The sequence below is a fragment of the Rousettus aegyptiacus genome, unplaced genomic scaffold (genome assembly GCF_014176215.1).
Source record: "Rousettus aegyptiacus isolate mRouAeg1 unplaced genomic scaffold, mRouAeg1.p scaffold_m13_p_5, whole genome shotgun sequence".
Classification (NCBI taxonomy): domain Eukaryota; kingdom Metazoa; phylum Chordata; class Mammalia; order Chiroptera; family Pteropodidae; genus Rousettus; species Rousettus aegyptiacus.
The window spans coordinates 88,717,237-88,739,359 of record NW_023416308.1 but is presented as its reverse complement, the minus strand read 5'-3'; the positions used below and the strand labels follow the sequence as shown (position 1 = coordinate 88,739,359).

At 47.3% G+C, this 22,123-nt stretch overlaps 1 protein-coding gene across 11 annotated transcripts in view; it reads left to right on the top strand.

Moving 5' to 3' along the window:
- The first annotated feature begins 312 nt into the window (after positions 1-312).
- ABCC8 (ATP binding cassette subfamily C member 8) overlaps positions 313-22,123 on the top strand; it is a 72,414-nt gene continuing 50,603 nt past the window's right edge. For 4 of the 11 annotated variants that reach the window (XM_016139522.2, XM_016139518.2, XM_036220995.1 and 1 more), the window contains exons 1-7: positions 365-512; positions 1,772-1,913; positions 6,226-6,347; positions 10,404-10,570; positions 12,169-12,411; positions 13,249-13,437; positions 20,340-20,504. In XM_016139522.2, the coding sequence (XP_015995008.2) occupies positions 365-512; positions 1,772-1,913; positions 6,226-6,347; positions 10,404-10,570; positions 12,169-12,411; positions 13,249-13,437; positions 20,340-20,504 (1,176 nt within the window). Of the gene's footprint in view, positions 513-1,771; positions 1,914-6,225; positions 6,348-10,403; positions 10,571-12,168; positions 12,412-13,248; positions 13,438-20,339; positions 20,505-22,123 lie in introns of those variants that run through there. The other 7 variants (XM_016139520.2, XM_016139521.2, XM_036220994.1 and 4 more) reach the window with 5 other exon arrangements.

The window sequence follows — 22,123 nt, the reverse complement described above, 5'->3', positions numbered from 1 at the left end:
CCGCCACCTTTCCACCCAGACTCGAGCGTGCCCACCCACCCAGCCTGCCTTCCTTCTCTTTCCCAGCGCACGCGCGCAGCGGGGCACTCACAAAGGGACCGCGAACACATCTGGGCGTGCGGGCTGCCACAACTGGAACTGGGGCCCCTCGTGGCCCCGCCTTGTCAGGACCCGGGTCATCCCCCGGGGCCCCGCAGGTAGTGCAGCGGGGCGGGGTGAGCGGAGCGGGAGGGCGAGCGGGGCGGGGCGAGGCCCGCGGGGTGGCGGGCGGGAGCCTGACGGCGGGGCAGCCCAGCGGCGAGGGACAGAGGCGCGGAGGCGCGTGCAGCAAGCCGCAGCCCAGCCCGCGTCCGCCTGCACCGCCATGCCCCTGGCCTTCTGCGGCAATGAGAATCACTCGGCCGCCTACCGGGTGGACCAGGGCGTCCTCAACAACGGCTGCTTCGTGGACGCGCTCAACGTGGTGCCGCACGTCTTCCTGCTCTTCATCACCTTCCCCATCCTCTTCATCGGTGAGGGCGCGCGCGGGCCACGGAGGAGGGGAGGGCGGAGGCACCGCCGTGCGCCGCGCCGCACCGCTCAGTGTCCCCTTCGACCCCGCGACTGCCACTCATCCCCCTGCCGGGGTCCTCTGCTCTGTGTACTACCCTGCGGTCTCCTGCACTCGCACGCCCACACATCCCCTCACTCCCTCGGGCTCCCCCAAACCCGCAGCGGACACTCTTGATCCAAGGGACCCCCGCCCCCAAGTTTTGCTACCTCAGGGCCCGGCTAGGATGGAGAAAGGGGAAAGCAGAGGTTTGTGTACGCGCTGGAAAGGTCGGGAGGGGTCGGGCTGCGCCCTCAGTAGTGCTACGAAGGGAGCCGGGTCACCCCTCCCCCAAGGCGCGCTCCCTGTCAGCCGCTGCTGGGCCCTGGAGGAGTGCAGCCTGCGCCTCAGAGGCGGGGATGGAGGCCCTGCGAACCCCTGTGTTTCCTTGGGGCAGAGTCCGACAGCGGTCAGTAGAGCCTGACAGTCCCAGGGTCCCACTCGCCCTGGGCTAGGAGAAGTAGGAGCTGGGGATTTGGATCCCCTTCCCCTGCCGGGCGCGTGCTTCCAGAGCGCAACTTCTCAGGCTCCGCGACCAGCAGCCCCGACTCTGGACGCCAGAGGCCCCCAGCGCCCCTGCTTTTCGAAAGCCCTCTGCAAAGTTAGGTGCCACTGCCAGGACCATCCTGCGTACGTCTTCACTGGGTCCCTTTCATCTCTCTTCAAGACTTCGAATTTCCCAAGCTAACTCTGTCAAGTCATAGGGTGTCCCCTGCCTTCTCCAAATGTGTTAATTCATTCTGATTAAGAAAAAAAAAAAAAAAGGCAGATCTTGGGAAGATAGGAAAGATTGTCACAAAATTAAAAAGAAGAAGATGCTGCAGAAGTAAAGAGTTGGTAGTTATTGGCAAAAACAGTTGGAAATAAGAAAGTATATGAAATATATGTCAGAAATTATACCAGCATTTATACTTCTGTTCCCAAACACATGGTTTGTCACAGAGGAGATCAACCTATAAAATGGGTACCTGCAAAGGTTAGTCTGGCAGGTCCAGACTTCATGCTTGGACATTTAGTTCATGTGTACCGGACTCAGGCATTCTCATGCACAGGAGTGTGAATAGGTATGATCTTCACCCTAATCATGGATCAGTACCTAAGCACCTTCTTAGGGTTCATGCACCCCCCCCCCCCCCGCAGTGCACCAGCCTTCCCATCTCTTCTTCTTCTTGTCTCCTTCAGGATGGGGCAGTCAGAGCTCCAAGGTACACATCCACCACAGCACATGGCTCCACTTCCCTGGGCACAACTTACGCTGGATCCTGACCTTCATGCTGCTCTTCATCCTGGTGTGTGAGATCGCAGAGGGCATCCTGTCTGATGGGTGAGCGACCCTCTGAGAACTCAGGAGAGTGGATCTGCTCCAGGGTGCTTCCTGAAAGGCTCAGGGAGACCCCAGCTCACCTGCATTCCATGAGCCAGTATCATTTACTAAGAAATCCAGCAACTGTTTACCTGGCCTTCTCTGCCAGGCACTAGACACAAGTGAGACCTAGGCCCTGCTCAGTGCATTAGGGTGAAAGGAACCTGGATCTGCATGCCATTACCCAACGAAATCATCCTAGAGCCTATTAGAGTGCCCCAGCTCCTGTGGAAGATGCCCAGCTTCCTCTGCAAGCTGCTGGAGTTACCTTCTTGGGGGAAAAAATTACTCTTGCTTAAGATCTTTCCTTGGTTCCCAGTTGTATATAAGGTCCCAAGTCCTCAGCCTGGCCTCCAGGGGCCTCACAGTGAGCTCTCCCTGCCTGTAGGAACAAAGGTGGGGTGGGAGCAGTGCAGCAGGCTGAAGCGTGAAACACAGCAAAGGAAAGAGGGGAGTGATGGAGGCTGAGACTTGGCAACTGGGTTGGAAGCATCTACAGGAGGGCTTCCAATGCCAAGCCGAGTGTTTGAATTGGATTTTGTCAGCCGTTTGGAACAGAAGAGAGATATAAGCAGCACAGAACTTTTAGGTGAGAACCCTAGGGGGTATCCAGGGGAGGTTGCAGGCAGAGAGAGACTGGAGGTAGACACAGCACTTAGGAGGTGATTGCAGCAGTCTGGGTGAAAGATAACAGCAGCCAGAAATGGTGTGTCAGCAATGGGGGAGAGGGGGGGAGCAGAAGGAGGAAGTGAACCAGCCATGTCACTAAGGAAGAATGGAAGAATTGGCGAGGCTCAGCGATGGCCTGGGTGAGGGAGTGGAGAATAGGGGCCCTGTGGCTTAAATATCTGAGGGGCAACTTCTCTGAGTTAGAATTAGACTACACCCAGACTCCACTCCTGCCATCCCTGGTTCCTGCAGCTGAATGACAAGGATATGGGATCCCCCATTCCTCCCCACCGTTCCACCCACCAAGTCCCTGCATCCTGGCTTCAGCAGTATTTCTGTGATGACTGCTTGCCTTGGAGCTCTTCCTGATTATCAAAATCCCCAGACCAGCAAGAAGACCAGGATACATACTGCCACATAACTAGGAGGTGACAAGCCCTCCTCCCACCCCCCCACCCTCAATACCCCTTCCAAAGCACACAAATGCTAGAGAGAGAAGTGATGTCTTGTGAACCCTCAGGCCAGAAATGTTCACTGGGTTATAATGAGCGAGTAACAGAGAGGAAGACATTCTGCTCATGGAGAAAGTAGGCCTGAGTTTTCCTCTAGCACTTCTGCTATCTACAGAAGTTGTAGGTAGCTGTGGGACTTTGGGCAAGCCACTGAGCCTTGCTTTGTCTTTCTGTGAAACAAGCATCATAATCTCTGCCCTGCCTGCTTCACAGGGCCATGGAGGATGAAAGTAGAGCATGGACAGGGTGCAGAGCACAGAGTGGCAAACCTTAGGCAGATAGTACTTTCCTGGAATGTGGGAGACTGGAATAAATCAGGTCCAGGACTCCTTCCTGTGGTGTCCAGCAGCCCCTCCTGTGTGGGCTGCACCTGTATCCCAGACCCCTCCAGCTCAGTGCAAACCACCACCTCCTCCCCAGCGGGCAGGTCAGCTCCTGAACTGAGTACTTGTCACCTGGTCTTTGTTGGCCTCCATCTGTGGGCCCATTCCCTAGACAAGCAGCATAAGGGAGGGGCATCAGAAGAGAGGAGACAGGAGGAGAAGCTACTCTGTACTCCTTGAAATAATTTTGAAAAACTCTACACTGTCTCATACAGACCCTACCCTGAGGCACTCCCAATCCATCCAGGCCCAGGTTTACAAACCTGCCTAGAAGTCTAGGGGACAGGGCTTCCTGTCTTCCTTTGGGTATTATTTCTATGTGGTACTCTGAATTCAGAACAACCAGAGAGGCATGCGTTAATGAGGAAACTTTTACACACACACACACACACACACACACACACACACACACACACACATAATGTTTTCCCAGACCACATACACTGGATGAAGCCCATATATAAAATTTTTAACCTATTTTTTTTTTAAACCTAACTCAGTGTATATTATTCAGTAAAGCAGCCAAAACCCATTTTATGAAGTCATGTCATGAAACATTTATTTCGGGTATGGTTACTCTTCATCTTATTTCATTTCATAAAATGTTTATAATTTTTAACTCCTATTGCAAAAAAAAAAAAAAAAGGACTATTTAAACTTAATGATACAACATTTTAGATATCATTTTAAAAATGTATGAGACAGTATAGAGTTTTTCAAAATTATTTCAAGGAGCACAGAGGCAAGAGTTTTGAAAACCCCTGGGCAGAGTGCTGGTTGCTGGTAGTGTCCCCACTAGTGACTGACTGTCTTGTACCTCCTGTATCAGTATTTTGTTGAGAATATCTACTAATTGAAGATTAAAGAATATTGACATTTACGATCTCACTTAACAAGAAATCTGAAGGTTGCCTTCTTTAGTTGGTGTGCGGGCTTAGCGATGGCATGTGGGACCCAGCCTCTTCCTATGTTTCTACGGCGTCCCCTGTGTGTTGGCCGTATCTTCCCCCATGGTCACAAGATGGCTGCCTAGCTGTGGGTATCACTCAGGCAAGGACAAAGAGATAGACCTTTTTCTTATGTGGGAGATCAGCTTCTGCAGACTTTCCTTTACATCTCATTGGCCAGAATTAGGTGATATAACCGCTCTTAGACCGATCACTGGCAAAGGGGTATGGAATTGCATGGCTGCTTGAACCAATCACCAACCATTCCTGGGGCTAGGCACATTGCTGCTGGAGCAAACTTGTGGTTCTTTTAACAAGAAAGGAGAGGAGCATGCTACCCGGTGAACAGCTCACCCTGCCTCTGACCTACATCCTAGTCCCACCCCCAGACCACTTGAGATTCCAACGTGGTTCTCCTCAGGTTCCCTCCTCCTTCTCTGTTGAACTCCTACTCATCCTTCTGAGTCCAGCCTGGTGCCACCTCCTCTGTGAAGCTTTCCCTGGTTGCCTACCCCCTTCTTTGTGCTCTCAGCCTCTGTCCACCTGCCATATCACTTCCCTACACTGTCTGGTCAGACAGTTAGCTCTCAGCTTTGTTGCCCCATGCCTGCTGTCAGCTTCTCAAGGGCAGGGATCTTTGGCATGCTGGATAGAAGGAGGAGAGCAAGCAAGAGTAGCGCTGAGGAAGGAGATCGGAAGAGGCATTCTGGTAGAGGGGGTCCCAACATGGCTCCAGTAGAAAGAACAAGCTAGGCAGTGGTAGAAAAATGGTTTGAGGCCACATCATTGGACCTTTGGTACCAGGCTGTGAGTTTTGCTATCTATAGGAGGGAGCCTTGGAAGGTCATGATCAGGGCCAAGTAAGGTAAGACTCCTCACCGGTCATGAGGAAGCCTGAGATCTGGGAAAGAGCTCTGGCTTCCTACACGTCTTATCACCAGACCAGAGACCATGCACCAAGGCCTCTGTGAGTTAAAGTGGGGGAGGTGATGAGCTGATATTGACTGCCTCCATCCCCATTCAAAGGAAGGAAACAAAAACAGTGACCTTGGGCTTGTTACTTAACCTTTTTCTGCTTCAGTTTCCTCAACCATAAAATGAGGAGACTAAGAGTACCACTTCGTGAGATTTTACAAAGATGAAATGAGTTAGCATACATCAAGTACTTAGAACAGTGCCTGGTACATGGTAAATGCTCAGTAAATATTGACTATCGGTGTTATTATTACACCACCTGAGGAGGAGTGCCAATGCTGACTTATGCTGTTCATGTTAAATGGGGCTGTCACTAAGATAGTTGTGATGTACAGGTCCCTGTACTGCCCAGAGGACCCCAAAGACAGAGACACAGCTTTGGGAGTGAACTTCTTTGCTCACTTTCTAACAAGTGATTCCAGGCCAGAGGTTTTGTAGCTGCAACTGCCAAGGTTTGCTTCTCTATGCCAGGCTCTGTAAGTATGACCCCAGGGAGAGGAGGCTGCGAATTTCAAAGCCTGAACACTAGGCCCTCATAGCATCTCTGCGTGGACTCCTGGGCTCCTTAGTTAACAGGCATATTTAGGACATGGGCTGGGCAGAGCTGCCAATATATGGTGTAGAGCTGTGCAGGTGTCCTGGAGGCCCCACTGTGTGCTAAGCCCTTAGCCCAAGGCCTGAGCTGCTCTATTGGGGGTACTCAGCACATCTACATTCCCTTTCTCTTGCTCTCTCTCTCTTTCTCCCCACCTCTCTCTCTCCAACCCCTCCCCACCCCCCATCTCAGAGTGACCGAATCCCGCCATCTCCACCTGTACATGCCAGCCGGGATGGCGTTCATGGCTGCTGTCACCTCCGTGGTCTACTATCACAACATTGAGACCTCCAACTTCCCCAAGCTGCTGATAGGTAGGGGAGGGGAAGAGGTGGGGGGAGGGATAGGTGCCTCCGTTTATTACCTTCATGTAATGTTTACCGAGGACTTCCTGTGTGCCAGGCACTGTTCTAAGTGCTAGAGGTTCAGAAGTGGAAAAGAAAAAGCTCCCTGCCATTGCGGAGCTCATGGAGCTCATGAAGGAGACAGACAGGCAAAGGCAGTAAATAAATAAACAAACAAATAAGTAATGATGATGCTGTGAAGAACATAAAGCTGGGTAAGTGGTAGAGAGTGATGACGATGTTGCTGACTGTATAGGGGAGGCCTCCGAAAAGGGTGAGCATGCAAATATTTGGGGGAAGACTGTTCCGTGCAGATGACATAGTATGTGCAAAGGCCTTCCAATAGGAATAAACTTGGCAAAGATGCCAGTGGGGGTGAACCAGATGAGCAAGGGCAAGAATGATTGGAGATAAGGTCAGGACCCAGGAAAGGAGCAAGGAAGACTTGCTCCCAGGCTCTGAGTCTGAGCACCTGGGAAAACAGTGGTATGAATAACCAACATGGCAAAGGAATAGGTATTAGGGTGGAGTGGGGACCAAGTTTTCAGTCTGCATGTTGAGTGTGAGATGTCGCTGAGATGCCTACTCAAGAATCAAGTGGACAATTAGATAAATGAGTTAGACATTCAGGAGAACAGGGCTGGAAATGCATAGTAAACAGTCACAGGCTTATAGGTGGCATCTAAAGCTTGAGCCTGGATTTAGTCACCTGGAGAGAGAAGGGAAAGGTCCCAGGACCAGAGGCTGCATTTGCTGACATTTAGAGAGACTCAGGAAAGAGTCCCGGCTTAGAGCTTCTGACGTTGTATGGCTTAGGTCCCAGACAGAAACGATAGTGATGACTATTGACATTTATTGAGCATGTACTATGTGCCAAGCTCTGTGCTAAGCTCTTACATGAATTATCTCACTTAATTCCCACGATCTCCCTATTGGTACTATTGCTATCCCATTTTATAGATGTGGACACTGAAACTCAGAGAGGTTAAAAATTCTAACAGCGGACACTCGTTTAGCACTTAATTATGTGGCAGACACTATCCTAAGCATTTTGCATAGGTTAACTCATTTAATCCTTACAAAAACACTGCGAGGTAGGTACCGTCATTATTTCCCTTTTACAGATCAGGAAACCGAGGCTCAGCAGTTAAGTGGCTTGCACTAGTGTGCCCAGCTAGTCAAGGGACAAAGCTGGATTTAGATCCCAGAGGTCTGGCACCCCAGCAGGCTCTTAAACGTTTCTGAGACTGTGTGTCTAAGGGTCTCGGGCTGCGTGTGGACCAGAGATATAAATCACAGGTCTGCACATGCATGCGTGTGAACATACATAAAATAAAATTTACCCTTGTAACCACTTTTAAGTCTATAGCTCAGTGAAATTAAGTACATTTATATCGTTGTGCAACCATTACCACCATCCATCTCCAAGATCTTTTATCTTCTCAAATTGAAACTCTATATCCATTAAACAAGAACTCTCATTTCCTTCTTCCCCCAACCCTTCTCAACCACCATTCTTTCCGTCTCTAGAAATCTAACAACTCTAGGCACCTCTTATAAGTGAAATCACACACTATTTTGTCCTCTTGTGACTGGCTCATTTAATTTAATATAATATCCTTAAAGTTCATCCTGTTGTAGCATGTGTCAGAATTTCCTTCCTTTTTAATGCCAAATGATATTCCATACTGTGTATATACTACATTTTGTTTATCCGTTAATCAGTCCGTGGACACTTGAGTCTCTTCCACCTTTGTCTATTTTGAATAATGCTGCTCTGAACATGAGTGCACTGAGATCATATTTGATTATATTTATTGCTTTGTGGGGGCTAGATTGGAGGAGAGGGAGTAGGAGAACCATGAAAAGGGTCTCAAGGTGGTCCAGGGGAGACATGATAGCAGCCTGGACCCAGGTGGCCTCTCGTAGCCTCCGGGAAAGAAAGAAGTGAATGAATTCAAAATATTTGGAGGGTGAAAGAGACAGAACTTTGTAATAGGTGGAATGTGGGGCTGAGGGAGAGGAAAGGGAGGGAAGAAGCAGGAGAAATGAGAAGTCTGAGGTTAAACCTCCCCAGCAGCCCGTGTCGTACCACTGTCTTTCCCCCCTTTTCAGTCAAGCACTACACCTCTGCTAGGTGCTGCTATATCTGTCAACAGACTGAGGGCTCAGCAGTGTAGGATGGGATTGTAGAAATAACCCCCTGGGCTTAGTCCTGGGTCCACCTTTAACTCTCTGTGTGACCTCAGACAAGACACTCAGGCTCTCAGAGCCTTGGTTTCCATCTCTGGACAGGAACAGCTAGTCCCTGCCTGAGCTGTAGGGTTGTTATGAAAATCAGATCAGATCATGTCTTTTAAGTGTTAGAGGCAAGACCAGTGTGAGGCATATTGCCAAGTCTTGACCCCAGTAGGTGACCCTCAGTAAGGGCAAAAGAGGTTCTGATGCCTGGGATAGAGTCTGTCTGAGGGAGCGTAGGTGTGGAGGCAGAGGGATGGCTTCCATCTGTGGGATTTCTCATGAACTAGACACCAGACTGAGCTGAGAGAACATCATCCCAGTCCCAAGGATGCTTCTGCCTTCTGTCCTAATGCTCTCACCCAGGGACCTGAGATAAAGGGCATTTGGCCCTGCCCAGGCAAGTTCAATGTCTCTACCTAGCTTCTTGCCCAGCTTCAGGCTGGGGCAGACCCCAGCTTTTGTCTCCAAGAGATGCCCTGACATTCACCTCCAAGCACGCCTAAGGATGGAGAGCAAGGTAAAGTTTTCCTTTCTTCTCTATGGTTCCTAAGAACTCTAGGGGATTTAGGGTCCCCTTATCTGCAGATGGCCTAGGGAATGAGAAGGGAAGGAGCTGCCTGTGCTAAAGCACCCTCTAAAGGGGTGCTGATTTATTGTTGTTGCCTGCTGCCAGTATTTTATTGGTGGGTGGTGGTGGTGGGAATTAAGAGGATAACTCCACTGGTGGCTTCTGATGTTTACAGACCCGGATCTGAAATCTGGAGATAATAAAAGTATTAGCAGCTGATGTCTAAAGAACACCTACTGCATGCCAGGCTCACTGTGCTAAATACTTTCCATACATTGCTCACAACAACCTCTGACGCAGTACTATTATTATCCTCACTTTATGGGTGAGGAAACTGAGGCCTCGATAGGTTACATGACTTACCTAAAGTCACGTTACTATTAAGTCACAGGATCTGAGCCCAGGTGTATCTGGCTGCAGAGCCCAACTCCAATCACTATATATACTTGCCTCACACGTCTGTGACTCCTCAGTCCCCTACGTGGAATATCATCATATTGTATGGGGCTCTGGACTTGGGGGCCAGGGACCTAAGCCCTCACCCTCTCTCTGTTACTAGCTTGCAGTAAGCTTGGGCAGGTCACACCTCCTCTCTCTGGCCCTCAGCTTCCTCAACTGTAAAATGAAAGAGCCAGAATGAAGAAATGTTAAGATCTTTCCAGCTTGGAAAAGCCACAAGGAAGCCATTATAGGTGGGCACTGTGGGCAGCCCTGCCACTTAATGACTACGTGAACTTGGATCAGTGACCTAATCTTTCTGAGCCGCAATTCCTTTGTCTGTTAAATTGGGAGTGCGATACGATCCTTCTGTCACAGGGTTATTGTAAGGAATAAGTGAGATCATATGTTTAAAATTCTTACTTGACACAGCGCCTAAATTTAGTTAAATTCAAGAAATAATTTTCCTGTTTTTCTTATTATTATTTATTATAAAAGGTGACCAGCCTGGCGGGTCAAGATTATTACTGTTTTGAACATGCCTATCATGAACGTTTTAATGTATGTGCATCATCTCAAAATTACACACTTATGTATTGACACATGCACATTCCTTTACTCAGAAATGTGCGTACACATCTATGACACTTGCTCGTTCACACATATACTTCCTCTCCGACACTCTTTCTCTCCTCACATACTTGCACACACATGCGCACGCACACACGCACACAAACTGTGCACACACACCCTCTGTGCTCTCTGTCTATCCTCGGCAGCCCTGCTGGTGTACTGGACCCTGGCCTTTATCACCAAGACCATCAAGTTTGTCAAGTTCTACGACCACGACATCGGCTTCTCGCAGCTGCGCTTCTGCCTCACGGGGCTGCTGGTCATCCTCTACGGCATGCTGCTGCTTGTGGAGGTCAACGTCATCAGGGTGAGGGTAAGCAGGCTCCTCCTGGGCTGCCACCCACCTGAGGATACACATGGGCCAGAGCCAGGCTCCTGAGCAATGTCTTGCTGCTGGGCGTGGGCCCCTACTCTGCTTCTTAGCCCTAGAAGGAGTCAGCTTGTTTTATCTGCCCCAGAAAGGGAAGCTGAGGCCAGTGGGAGAAGTTTAGGGGAAAACATTTCATCTGGCCTCACTGCTCAGAGGTAGAGGTGTTGATAGGTTGTGTTAGCCAGGCTTATAAGATGCTGGGTTTAATCCCACAGACAGTAAATTAAAGCTTCAGGTACTAGCTTCTTCGGGTTTTTTGAGTTTTTTCTTGGTGTGTGGAGTGATACTTGTATTTATTTTAATGTATTTATATAGTTACACATATACATGAATGAGTAAATGTGGCTACACACATGTCTTTTGTTTCGTTTTGTTATTATATTTGCTTGCCCCCTTTCCCTCTCTCAGATTCATACCCTCCCCTGCCTGACCTTTTCCTCCCCAGGTAACCCAAATTAACAACCTAGTATATGGTCTTCCATTTTTTGTTTTTATTACTATAATACCATACACTTGTATCTATTCAGGGGTTTTTTCCTCAACACATATGTATGCAGTTTTTTTCTCTCAATATTTGTTCCATAAAAATGGAATCATGTACACGTTTTTCTGCATCTTGCTTTTCTCATCCAACAGATATCTCTTAGGACTCCCTCCAAGTCTAGTACGGCTTATTTAGTTTTCTTAATGGCTGTATAATATTCCATCATGTGGATGAGGCGTGATTTATTCAGCCATTATCCTATTCACTTTGTTGCCAAGTTTTTGCCTTTGCAAATAATAGTATATCAAACATACTTATATCTTTATGTATTGCTGCTTTTATTTCTATGGAAGAGAGTTCAAGGAGTGGAGTTGCTGGTTCAAAGGGTCTGTGTATTTTAAATTTAATTGATGTTACAGATTGCCTTCTAGAAAAACTGTAATCTATCAGCAACACATAAGAAAACCCTTTTTCTTCTTTCTACCAGCAGTGGGGGTTATAGCCATTTCTAATCTGGGCCAGTCTGATAAGTGTGAAATGCTACTTTAATTTGCATTTCTCTGTCTCCTCTGCTTTTAGTTGATTTGCAGGGTACAAAGGCTTTCTATATTTCTTACTTCAACTCATCTTCACACCCACCCTATTATGCAAATACCATCCCCTTTTTAAATGAAGAAACATTCTAGATGAGATTTATCCAAAAACACCTTGTTAGTAAGTGGAGGAGGTAGGTTTGCATGGCTCTACATGGTGGTATTCTCAGATCTGTGGAGAAGATGGTATATGGGAGATCTCTACTCTTCCCCAACCCAACTTGAACCCAACCCAACCCAGCCCAGGGATTCCAAGCAATACTCAATGAAGATTCACAAATCAGGAGGCCCTGGTGTTGGCGGCAAAGTGGTTTGGGTATTCCCTTTCCTGGAAATAGGTGAACGATGGCCCCATCTGTTAGAGGTCAGGATGAGATGTCATCACTCCAGCTCTTTGTTGAAGCAAACTGGAGAAGGGTGAGAAGTTGCACTTACACATCCCCAGTGGCCTGTGTGTCCCACAGAGATACATCTTCTTCAAGACGCCAAGAGAGGTGAAGCCCCCTGAAGACCTGCAAGACCTGGGGGTGCGCTTCCTGCAGCCCTTCGTGAACCTGCTGTCCAAAGGCACCTACTGGTGGATGAACGCCTTCATCAAGACTGCCCACAAGAAGCCCATTGATCTCCGAGCCATCGGGAAGCTGCCCATCGCCATGAGGGCCCTCACCAATTACCGGCGGCTCCGCGAGGCCTTCGATGTCCAAGCGGTCAGTAGGGGCATAGCCACACCATCCATTCCCTGCCCTCTGGTGTAGAGTCACAGATGGGGACCTCAGAAAACATCGGGTCAAACCTCTGGTGGGACAGGTGGGGAAACTGAGGCTCAGGAAGGCGAAGAAGCTTTCCCTAAGTCACACAGTGAACCAGGGACAAGTTCAGGACTAAAGATTCATAGGACAGAGTTGGAATGGACCCTAAGTCATCTAGTCGAACACCCTCACTGTCCAGGTGGGGAAACTGAGGCCCAGGGAAATGACCTCGCTGAATTCGCCCATGCCTTGGAGCACAATGACTGGAAAGATAAGGATATTTACCCATTTTCAAGAGTATGGGCATTAGTGACCTGATTCTATGCGCTGGGCCAGACAAAGATCTCCCTATATCACTGAGAAAAAAGCAGAGGCCCAGAGAAAGGCCTGACTTCCCTAAAGCAGGCCCACAGCTGGTAGGTGGCAGAGCTGATCTGACTCCCTGCCCAGTGCTCCTTTGCTGCCTCTGCCCCAGAACAGGGGTGAAACTCCGAGGCAGTTGTGGCAGCAGGCAGTTACAAATGAGTGTGGCATATGCCACTCCCTCATTAGCATGCCATGCCCATCACATGGTCCCCGAGCAGCTCAATGACTTGATCGATCTTCTGGCCTCAGTTTCCCTATCTGGATCATGTTGACACGGCTAGGGCCCACCCAACCTAGTGGTTCCATTTTTTCCTGGAGTTTACCTGTTCGCAGCAGACATGGCACCTGAGTTTCCCCAGGCAGCAGGAGCCTGGGGCTTCCTGGGATGTTGGGCCCTTCTCTGACCTGGACATGGGTCTCTCTGGGCAGCAGAAGGACACGCATAGTCCTCAGGGTGCCCGGGCCATCTGGCGGGCACTCTGCCACGCCTTTGGGAGACGCCTGGTCCTCAGCAGCACTTTCCGGATCCTGGCCGACCTGCTGAGCTTCGCAGGGCCTCTGTGCATCTTTGGAATTGTGGACCATCTTGGGAAGGAGAACCGAGTCTTCCAGCCCAAGGTAGGTCACCAGGGGTAGAGGAGGGCACCCTCTGGAAGGTTTTCACCGGCGGGTGAGAATGAGCCAGAGGCCAGTGTGTGTGAGCTGTGGCTGAGCTGGGGCAGCTCCTCACACATGGCAATGCCCCCCTCCAGAAGATGCTCTGCATCCAGTCAACAGAAATGCCAGGGGCTGAGCTTGTGCCCCAGGAGGATTTCTGGTGCCCTTCTCTCCTCACCACACCATCACCACAATAATACCTCTCCCAGTAATTTTGTCATTGAGAAAGTTGCAGGAAGTGCATTTGTTTCCTTGGTACCTAGAACTTTTATAATTTGTTGGCTTTTAGTTCATGTCATCTTAATAGACTCTAAATACCTTTTCAGGAATCTGTCTTCCTCAGTTCTCTAAATGCATAGTACTTAAGATTCTGCGGGGCATCTTGAAGGCTGCTGTTGGTGGGAGGGGATGGGGAAACCTCCATGCATAAGGCTTTTTCCCTCCACTCCAAAATTCGTTCAGAGCTGCCCCGGTTTTATTAATATGTTGGAGTTTCCACTAAAATGTCTTTAAAAAAGAGTTTCATGTCTTAAAAATATTTGAAATTCATTGGACTAGATGATATCCACTGGTCTTTCCAGCTCAAAAGATGCTACGAACTGAATTTTTTAGACGAAAGAAACAGAAAATCTTTCTGGGGGTTTATTTCCCCTGTTTGGGGCAATAGCGTCCACTCCAGGGTTGGGGGAGGCAGGGTACTTAATTCTTTCATCTGTTTCTTTGCTGCCACTTAAGTTTAGATGGTCACAAAATGGAAAACTTTTCATCTCTAATAAGACTCAAAGTTTCTCAGCAAGAACATCATTATAACTTTTTAACCACAAACAATCCCAAAATGATGCAGAGAATTACTAATAAGGAATCTTAATAATTATGGCACTCCCTTGTGCAATGTGATTCATCTCATGGGCTTCAAAATTGCAGATAGCATGTAATCCTCAGGAGGTTTATATTAATTTTTTCTTGATCTATAATTAATCAGCTGAGCACTTTTGGTAAGGAATATGAGACATCCCAAGTCTGTTTGATTTATTTAACAAACATTTATTGAACCCTACTATGTGCCAGACCTGGGTCAAGCTGTGGGAATACAGAGGCAATGGTTATGGTGAGGACTATTAACAATAATAACACTTATTGACTGCTTAATACATGCCTGGCTATGTGCAGGAGTTATCCATATGTTATCCTATTTAATCCTTAAAACAACCCTTTATGGTAAGTTTTGTTTTTGTAACGGCTCTATTGAGATGTGATTCACATACCATACAACTTATAAGGTATTTTTATTTCCATTTTACAAATGTGGAATTTGAAGCTCAGAGAAGTTAAGTAACTTTCTGTAAATTCTCTCAGCTAGTTAATGATAAAGTCAGGATTTGAACCTGAGTCTCTTTCACTCCATAGTCTGCGCACTTACAATCATGATGCTAAATTGTTATTATCAAGCCATCATCTCTGGCTCCAAGGATTGTGAAATCCAATGGAGGAGAGAGAAATATAAATAAAATATTTTTATACTGTATGTTAAATACTACCCTTAGGAGGCAGATATGGGGAACTAAGAGGAGAGTGACTAACTCACCCAGTGGTCATGACAACTTGGTAGAGGAGGGAGGTATCTGAATGGGGCCTTGACAGAGGAATAGGAGTTGACCAGGCAAAAATGAGCAGATTTCTTGTTCAACCAAGAATGTGAGGACTGCTTTTGTTTATTTAGACTTCTCTGGCTTTTGAGACTCTGAATTTTACTTGGCCCAAAAAGTAAGGGGAAAAGACTCCCTTTTTCACAGGAGTTTCACCTTTTAGCTTAAGTCTGACCATAAGCAACCCTAGAACACTCCACATTGATAATACCACAGCTTTGTGGATCCAGTTGTTACTATTAGGAGGAAATGACAGAGGCCAGAGCCCTTATCTGCTTGTCCACGTCATCTTCTTCCTGTGTTTCCCAAAAAAATCTTGTAGGATTCTCCCAAGGAGACAGCTCTGGGGCAGGATGCACCAAAGAGATGGTGAGAACTGCACTTAGAATATTAGTTCATCGGAACATTAGCTTGCCCTCTCTTTTCTCTTTACTTATACACTAACCCTGAGCTTTACTACCCTCTCATTGGAATGCTCTTGTCCCAGTTACTTGTCAGCACATAAATCCCTGAGACAGATGGCTTTGCCTCAGTGGCAGCAGGCCTTATCAGATTTAGTATTTGTTCCCTGTGGCCCAAATACAATCAGCAAATTACAGACATAGCAATGAGAGTTGAAAGTAAGAATAGTGTCTAATGTCAGCAACAAAGAATCTTCAGTCACAGGGTTGCCTGGGATAGGACTTAATTCTCGTTTGGGCTTCTAGGCCCAGAAAAATGGGGGAAAGAGGGCATTTATTTAGATCATTTGGTTCATTCCTCTACCTCCCAGCAAATTTAACCCAGAGAGACAGGAGCTATTCTGGTCTTTATGAACCAACAAAGAGAAGCTGTCTAGCGGCATGTTACAGTGTTTTAACAATGCTCTCGGTGAGAACGCCTTTCTTTCTGCTCAGCCTGTATCCACCCTGCTTCAGTCTGCAGTCGGGCTTCATTATCGGTGGCTGCCCTTTCCATGGCACTCACAGTTAGCAGGAATCACACCGCCCTTGGCAATTATAAGGACAAACATCTTTTATTTCTTCTTTAATTACTGGAAGTGTTATGGCCTGCCAAATCTTTGACCCTCTTGTTTCCCCTGACACTCCCCAGGAGAAGCTGGGATTCAGGCTGGGCATGGCTCATGATATATCTCTTTCCAGCCTTCTATCCCACCCAACCCCCACCCACAATCTGTCACCTGCTATGGATGCCACTTATCTGGGTAGAGGGTGAGGGAATTGGATTCATATAGAACTGCTGGTGTCTGAAACCTGCCAGCACTTCTCTAGGCTGTCAGCTGAGCAGAAAAAGAAGGAACAGTCTGGATATGATCTAGGGCCAAAGCTTCGAATGGCCTCTAAATCTCAGTGGGAAAAAACATGTGTAGGTTTGGGAGTGTGTATGTGTTTGTTTCTGAATGAGTTCTCCTGGGAACTGCATATGGTTCTACATGTGTGTCCTTCTGTTCGTCCCTGTGTCTCTTGGTCTGTCTTTTTCCATGTGCATCTGTGTCCCCACTTGGGTACCCTCATTTTGGGTATCACTATGGGTGACTTTGTGAACTTGTATGCATTTCTATGGCTTTGTGATGTCAACGTGTGGGTTAGTCTCTTCATGACAAGGCAACTTCTCTGGTCTGGCATGCCTCCCTTTACCTCACTAACTCCTTCTCAGCCACCAAAACTCAGCTCAAATGTCACCTCCTCTAGGAAACCTTCCTCTGATTAAATTAGATGCCCCTCCTCTAAGGCATCTAATGCTTGCCCCAAGCAAGCACACCTTGTCTCCTTCCTTGACTAGACCCTGAGTTCCCTAAGAAGGGAACTGCATAGCCTGACTTCTGCGTGCCCAGGCTGACACCCAGGATGCACAGGAGAAATGATTCTTCAACGAATAATGCAGAAGTTAGCTTTTACTGAGAGCTTATGCTTACTAAATTTTTTAACTTATTTTTACATTAAATCCTCACAACAACTCTCTTAGAAAACTTTAATGGCCTCATTTTACAGGTGAGGAAACAGAAGCTCAGAGAAGTTGAGGAATTTACCTAAGGACACAGTGGCTAATATATGTATATAATGAGTTAGAGCTCTAACTGAGATATAGATGTCTCAAAATCTATAGGCTCTAAACCAGCATGTCAAATAGTTGTGGACAGATGGGTGGGTGCATTCGTCCATGAGTGGTCAAAGATAGTTCTCACTGTTTTTACCCACAGCCTCCCAGGACTGGGACCTATGAGCGGTTCACTTTTTGGCCCCTGCCAAAATTGAAAGCGAGAATGCAAATGACCGCCTCCCCTGTAAGCTCTAGAGAACAAGGGAAGGGGGCCTTCCCAGACATATCTCTGGCCAGGCAGGGGCAATGGGGGGCAGAAATGTAGAATCAAGAGCCTACATCCTAGTTCTACTCCTAGCTCTGCAACCGACTGTCTTTATGCTCTTCTGCAGGCGTTGGTCGGCTCAAGTGCAAAACGGGGAAGTGTGTAATAATTCCTATGGAGAACAGATAGGGAACGGAGATCATACACATTGATTAACTTAAAAATATTTGTTGAGCACTACTGGGGCAGTCCCTGGAAACAAACACGATTTCTTCTGTGAGCACTTAGGAAAATGTGAGACTAGGACATCTGATCTTCCAAAGCATTTACCTTCCACCAAATGTCGAGTTGCTGGTCCTCGGCCTTCTCTCTCCTGCCATGATGCCCTTAGGGTGCTGAGCAGTGGCCAGTGCCCTCACACCCATTCACAGCTTCCCAGGGCTCCCTCCTTTCTAGACTTCCCTAGGGCCTGCCACCCTTGGGCAGCATCCTGGGCCTTTTCACTAATCTAGTCCCACTCCTTAATCAAAACTTAACTGTTCTGGACTCCATCTTTATTAAGCTGTCTCTCTGAAGAGAGATGAAATAATGACCTGATAACTCGTACCTACAGGAAGATTTTTATTTTAATGGTTCACAAAATTCTCGATCCAAAGAGATGTAGTTTCTGACCCTTGGGTGTGTGTCTTGCACAGGTAAGGAGTCAAGGCTTTGCCTTTGGAGCTGCCAAAAAAGGCAGCTTGTTAAAAGTTCGTTGCCTTGTTAAAAATTTACAAATGTTGATGAGTACGTTTAACAAATATCACCCACAGCCTAACCAATATTTACGATCCATTGATTTTTCTAGCCCTCATTCTCCAGCCTGTGTGTTACCTGATCATTGTGACATAGCACACGTGAGGCATTCCTTGCTGCTCAAGAGCTTTCATGATAATCGGTGTTCATGGATGCATAGCGTTCCCATGAGTATCATGAGTATCATAATATATATACCTGACCATTCCCTATAGTTGGGCATTTACATGGATTTTTACACTCTCCCCCTGCTCTAATCCAGAGACAGAACATCTTTGCACATACAGTCATTTCCTTCTGTTAAATTATTCTCTTTTGGATGAAGTCACATAATGGACTTTGTTGCTTTAAAATAATGGACTCCATTCTCCACAGCTGGATCTCTGCAGAGAACAGTAGAACAGAAGAATTCTAAGGCGTATTAAGCAGGACCAGGTTTTCCCAAGCACGCATCCCTTCGTTTTTGACACAGAACCAGACAAGGGAGCATGTTTTCGTCCCACACAGGTCACAAGCTTATAGCTAACAAGAAGAGACTCAAGGTCAAATAGCTGGATGAGGCCTAGACAGTGGGTCTGGGATGGTGTTTTTGGCATCACACGGGTTCATGTTCTCCCTTACCAGCATGTGACTTGGGCCAGCCACTTAATGGTGCTGAAACTCCATTTCCTCATGTATGATATTAGGCTAATAATGGTACCCTTCTAATTAGAGCTTTGTGAGGACGGAGTTCCGCATTTGATAAATATTGTGTCCCACCCCTTGCTTCCCTGTAGAGTCAGGTTCCGCCCCCTCCCATCCTGCAGCCTAATTTTAAGATCCATTTTGCTGCTTCTAGCCCCCCTCTGAGACCTTTTACCTTCTCCCTCTGGTACTTTGACAAATGAGAAAGAGAGTCAGAGTCTTCAGGCTTCAGTCGGCCTTCCACTAAGAGTCCCATGTGTATCCCTCAGTGGTCTCCCTATGTCTGCTTTCTGCTGTCCCCAAAAGAGAGAGACGCCCATCCCACAGAGCAAGGGAAAGACAACTGTAAACATGACCAGCACCACAGAGCAGTGAGGATTAATTTAGAGGCCTCTGTTGAACTGAGAGGCAAGATCTTTTCTACCATCAGGAAGTCCTGTATCTAGGATCAAGGAATTTCTGACTCTAAGAAAAGGCCTCCGCTCAGAGCCCTGCCCCTTTCTGCCTGACTGTGGTCATTGGTCATGCACATGCCCTCGGCTCCTTCTCATCACTTTGTTCCCACCACTCTTTACCCTGCGGCAGCTCCCACACCCTTCCAAATAGCTTGCAGAGTTCAGAGCAGAGTCTCAGAAAGGGGAGAGTTCTGTCTTTGTGGAAATATTGATGTGGCTCTGCTGAGGAGCAATGAACTTCATCAAGATCAACATTTCCCTGGAAGTTCTTGATGCTGAATTTGGAAACAGACATGCTGCTGTTCCCTGGTGTCTTTAACAACAAAGTCAAAACGTTTGTTTTTTTTCCCAGTGCTTATCATCTGAGATCTTGCTAGAGGAGCAGCAAGAGAACCTTTAATTTAAAATGAGGTCCTGGGAGCCTACAAGGCTGGGGAGCTTGGGTCTGAAACCTTTTCATTCTATTATGGGCGAGAGATGAGTTCCCATCTCTGACCTGGGACCACTACACTGTCATGTTTTCCACTGATCTTTTCTGCCCAGAAATTACTATGGAGCTGGCTGGGACAAGATCTCAGCTGATTCGGTTTTGGAGCAGAGAACACACATCATGGGATTTGTTCTAGCAGTTCTGGTTTGGGCTGCTGTGATTTGCTCTATTTATTCTTGGTCCAGGGGAGCGAGCTCCCCTGGGCCTGGTGGCCACAACGCTGCAAAGCGTATTTCTGGGCATGAGGTTAGAACTGGGCTGCATTCTGTTCTCCTAAGTGGGATGATGAAGAGTATAGGCAGCCCCCCCTGTAATTAGAAGAATGTTTAGTTGAACTTATCAATCTGATTTTCCCCTCATAAACAATTGCACAGACTTTGCAAGCATGGGGGACCGTATAATAATGGCCATTATGGCACAGTAACAGGTACTAACAGCAATCTTTTTGCTGGAAATGACAGCCGTCTCTGAACTTCTCTTTCCAACAGACACAGTTTCTCGGGGTTTACTTTGTCTCATCTCAAGAGTTCCTTGCTAATGCCTACGTCTTAGCCGTGCTTCTGTTCCTTGCCCTCCTACTGCAAAGGACATTTCTGCAAGCATCCTACTACGTCGCCATTGAAACCGGAATTAACTTAAGAGGAGCAATACAGGTACTTGGCCAATTATTTTTTCACTTCATAGTAAGAACATTACCTGTCCTCGTGGACACTCAGGAATAATTCTGCTGCGAATTTATTTTGTGTGTGTGTGTGGCTCTTTAACAGCGTTTTTGAAACAATGACCGTTGATAAGGTAGTTGGAATCGTGGAAAGTGCCTTGAGCTGAACTTGGGAAATGTAGTAGTTCTAGCCCTGGTTCTACCTTGAACTAGACCCCAGATGTCAACTGCTCAGCCCTTGTACCTTCACATTTTCCAGCCTCGAATGGGACAGACGTCACTAAACTATCATAGCACGCTTTTCTGCTGACTGCAGATGCAGCCTCAGAATCCTTCTCTAGATACTATTCCAGAGTTCTGCTACCAGACAGCCTTTTTTGAGTGCAAAACAGGAAACATGTTTGGCATACCATGACCAGAGAGCCTCTAAGATATACTGGAGATCTTACATCTTGGGTCATCATGAGAGAGACTTATCTAGTCTGATAGGTCCCTTGGGCCTAGCTTCTTGCTCCTGCCTTCTGTGGGCTCCTTTCTTCTCAGAGTCAGTTGGAAGGATGATCAAAGTCAGGGAGGATTCAGGACCCCTTTAGGCGAGGTGGTGATGAGAATTGTCTAAGCCCTAGTATTTTTATTTAAAGTTTGGTTCAGCTATTGGAATGGAGGGAATGTCCATAGTGGTTTACATAGGATAGAAGTTTGTTTTTCACAGGCCCGGTATGGCAGCTACACAATCATCAGACACTTGGTTCTTTCTGTAGTATTGCTCTGCCAGACTTTTCACGATTACTTTTGTCTTGCAGTTTAAGATGACTATTGAAATTGCCACTGTTATGTCTACATTTAAACCAGCAAGGAGAAAGACGGGACGATAGGAGAGAACACTGCCTTCTTTTAAAATCATAGAGCAGAAGTTGCACATGCTCTCTTCCATCTCATTAGCAAGAAATTTCCCACATGGCCATACCTGGAGAGATTAAAAAGTGTGGTCTTTATTCTTGACAGCCATATATGCCCACAAGAAATTCTTCTTATGAAAAAGAGAGATTGGATATTGAGGGACAACTACAGATTCTGCCATATCCACCAACTCCCATGAAGTCAGTAAAACACTAGGAAGTTGTGGCTAAATCCCAAAGCCACCTCATTCTTTAGAAATGTTCCTGAGAATCATTAACACCGACTGACCTAGCCGTTGGGGAGCCAGGATCAGAGGCGTTGTGAAAAAGGGACCGAGAGGAGACGGGTATAGCATGGGCTTGGGGAGAGTGTCAGGGTCCATACTCTGATTATCTCAGTGTAGTGCATGTGTATGGTGCCCCCTGAAAATGTATAATGCACAACCTCTGCAGCTGCACATGACAACACTGCCATCCCCAGTGGTTTCTCTTTGAGAAAGCAGAGCCATTTCCTCAGGAATGTCATCAGTTGAGAATGATGGAAAGACGCTCCAAAACTCTCTGAGACTCATAGGGGCTCAGAGCTAGGAGGAGCAAAGCTATTGCTCAGTGCAGAAAACTTCTCTGAAAATCCCATCCTTTGCTCAGACCCCTCTAGTGACAGGCAGGCATGCGCTACCACAAACAGCCAATTTTGTAGTCACAACAGTTT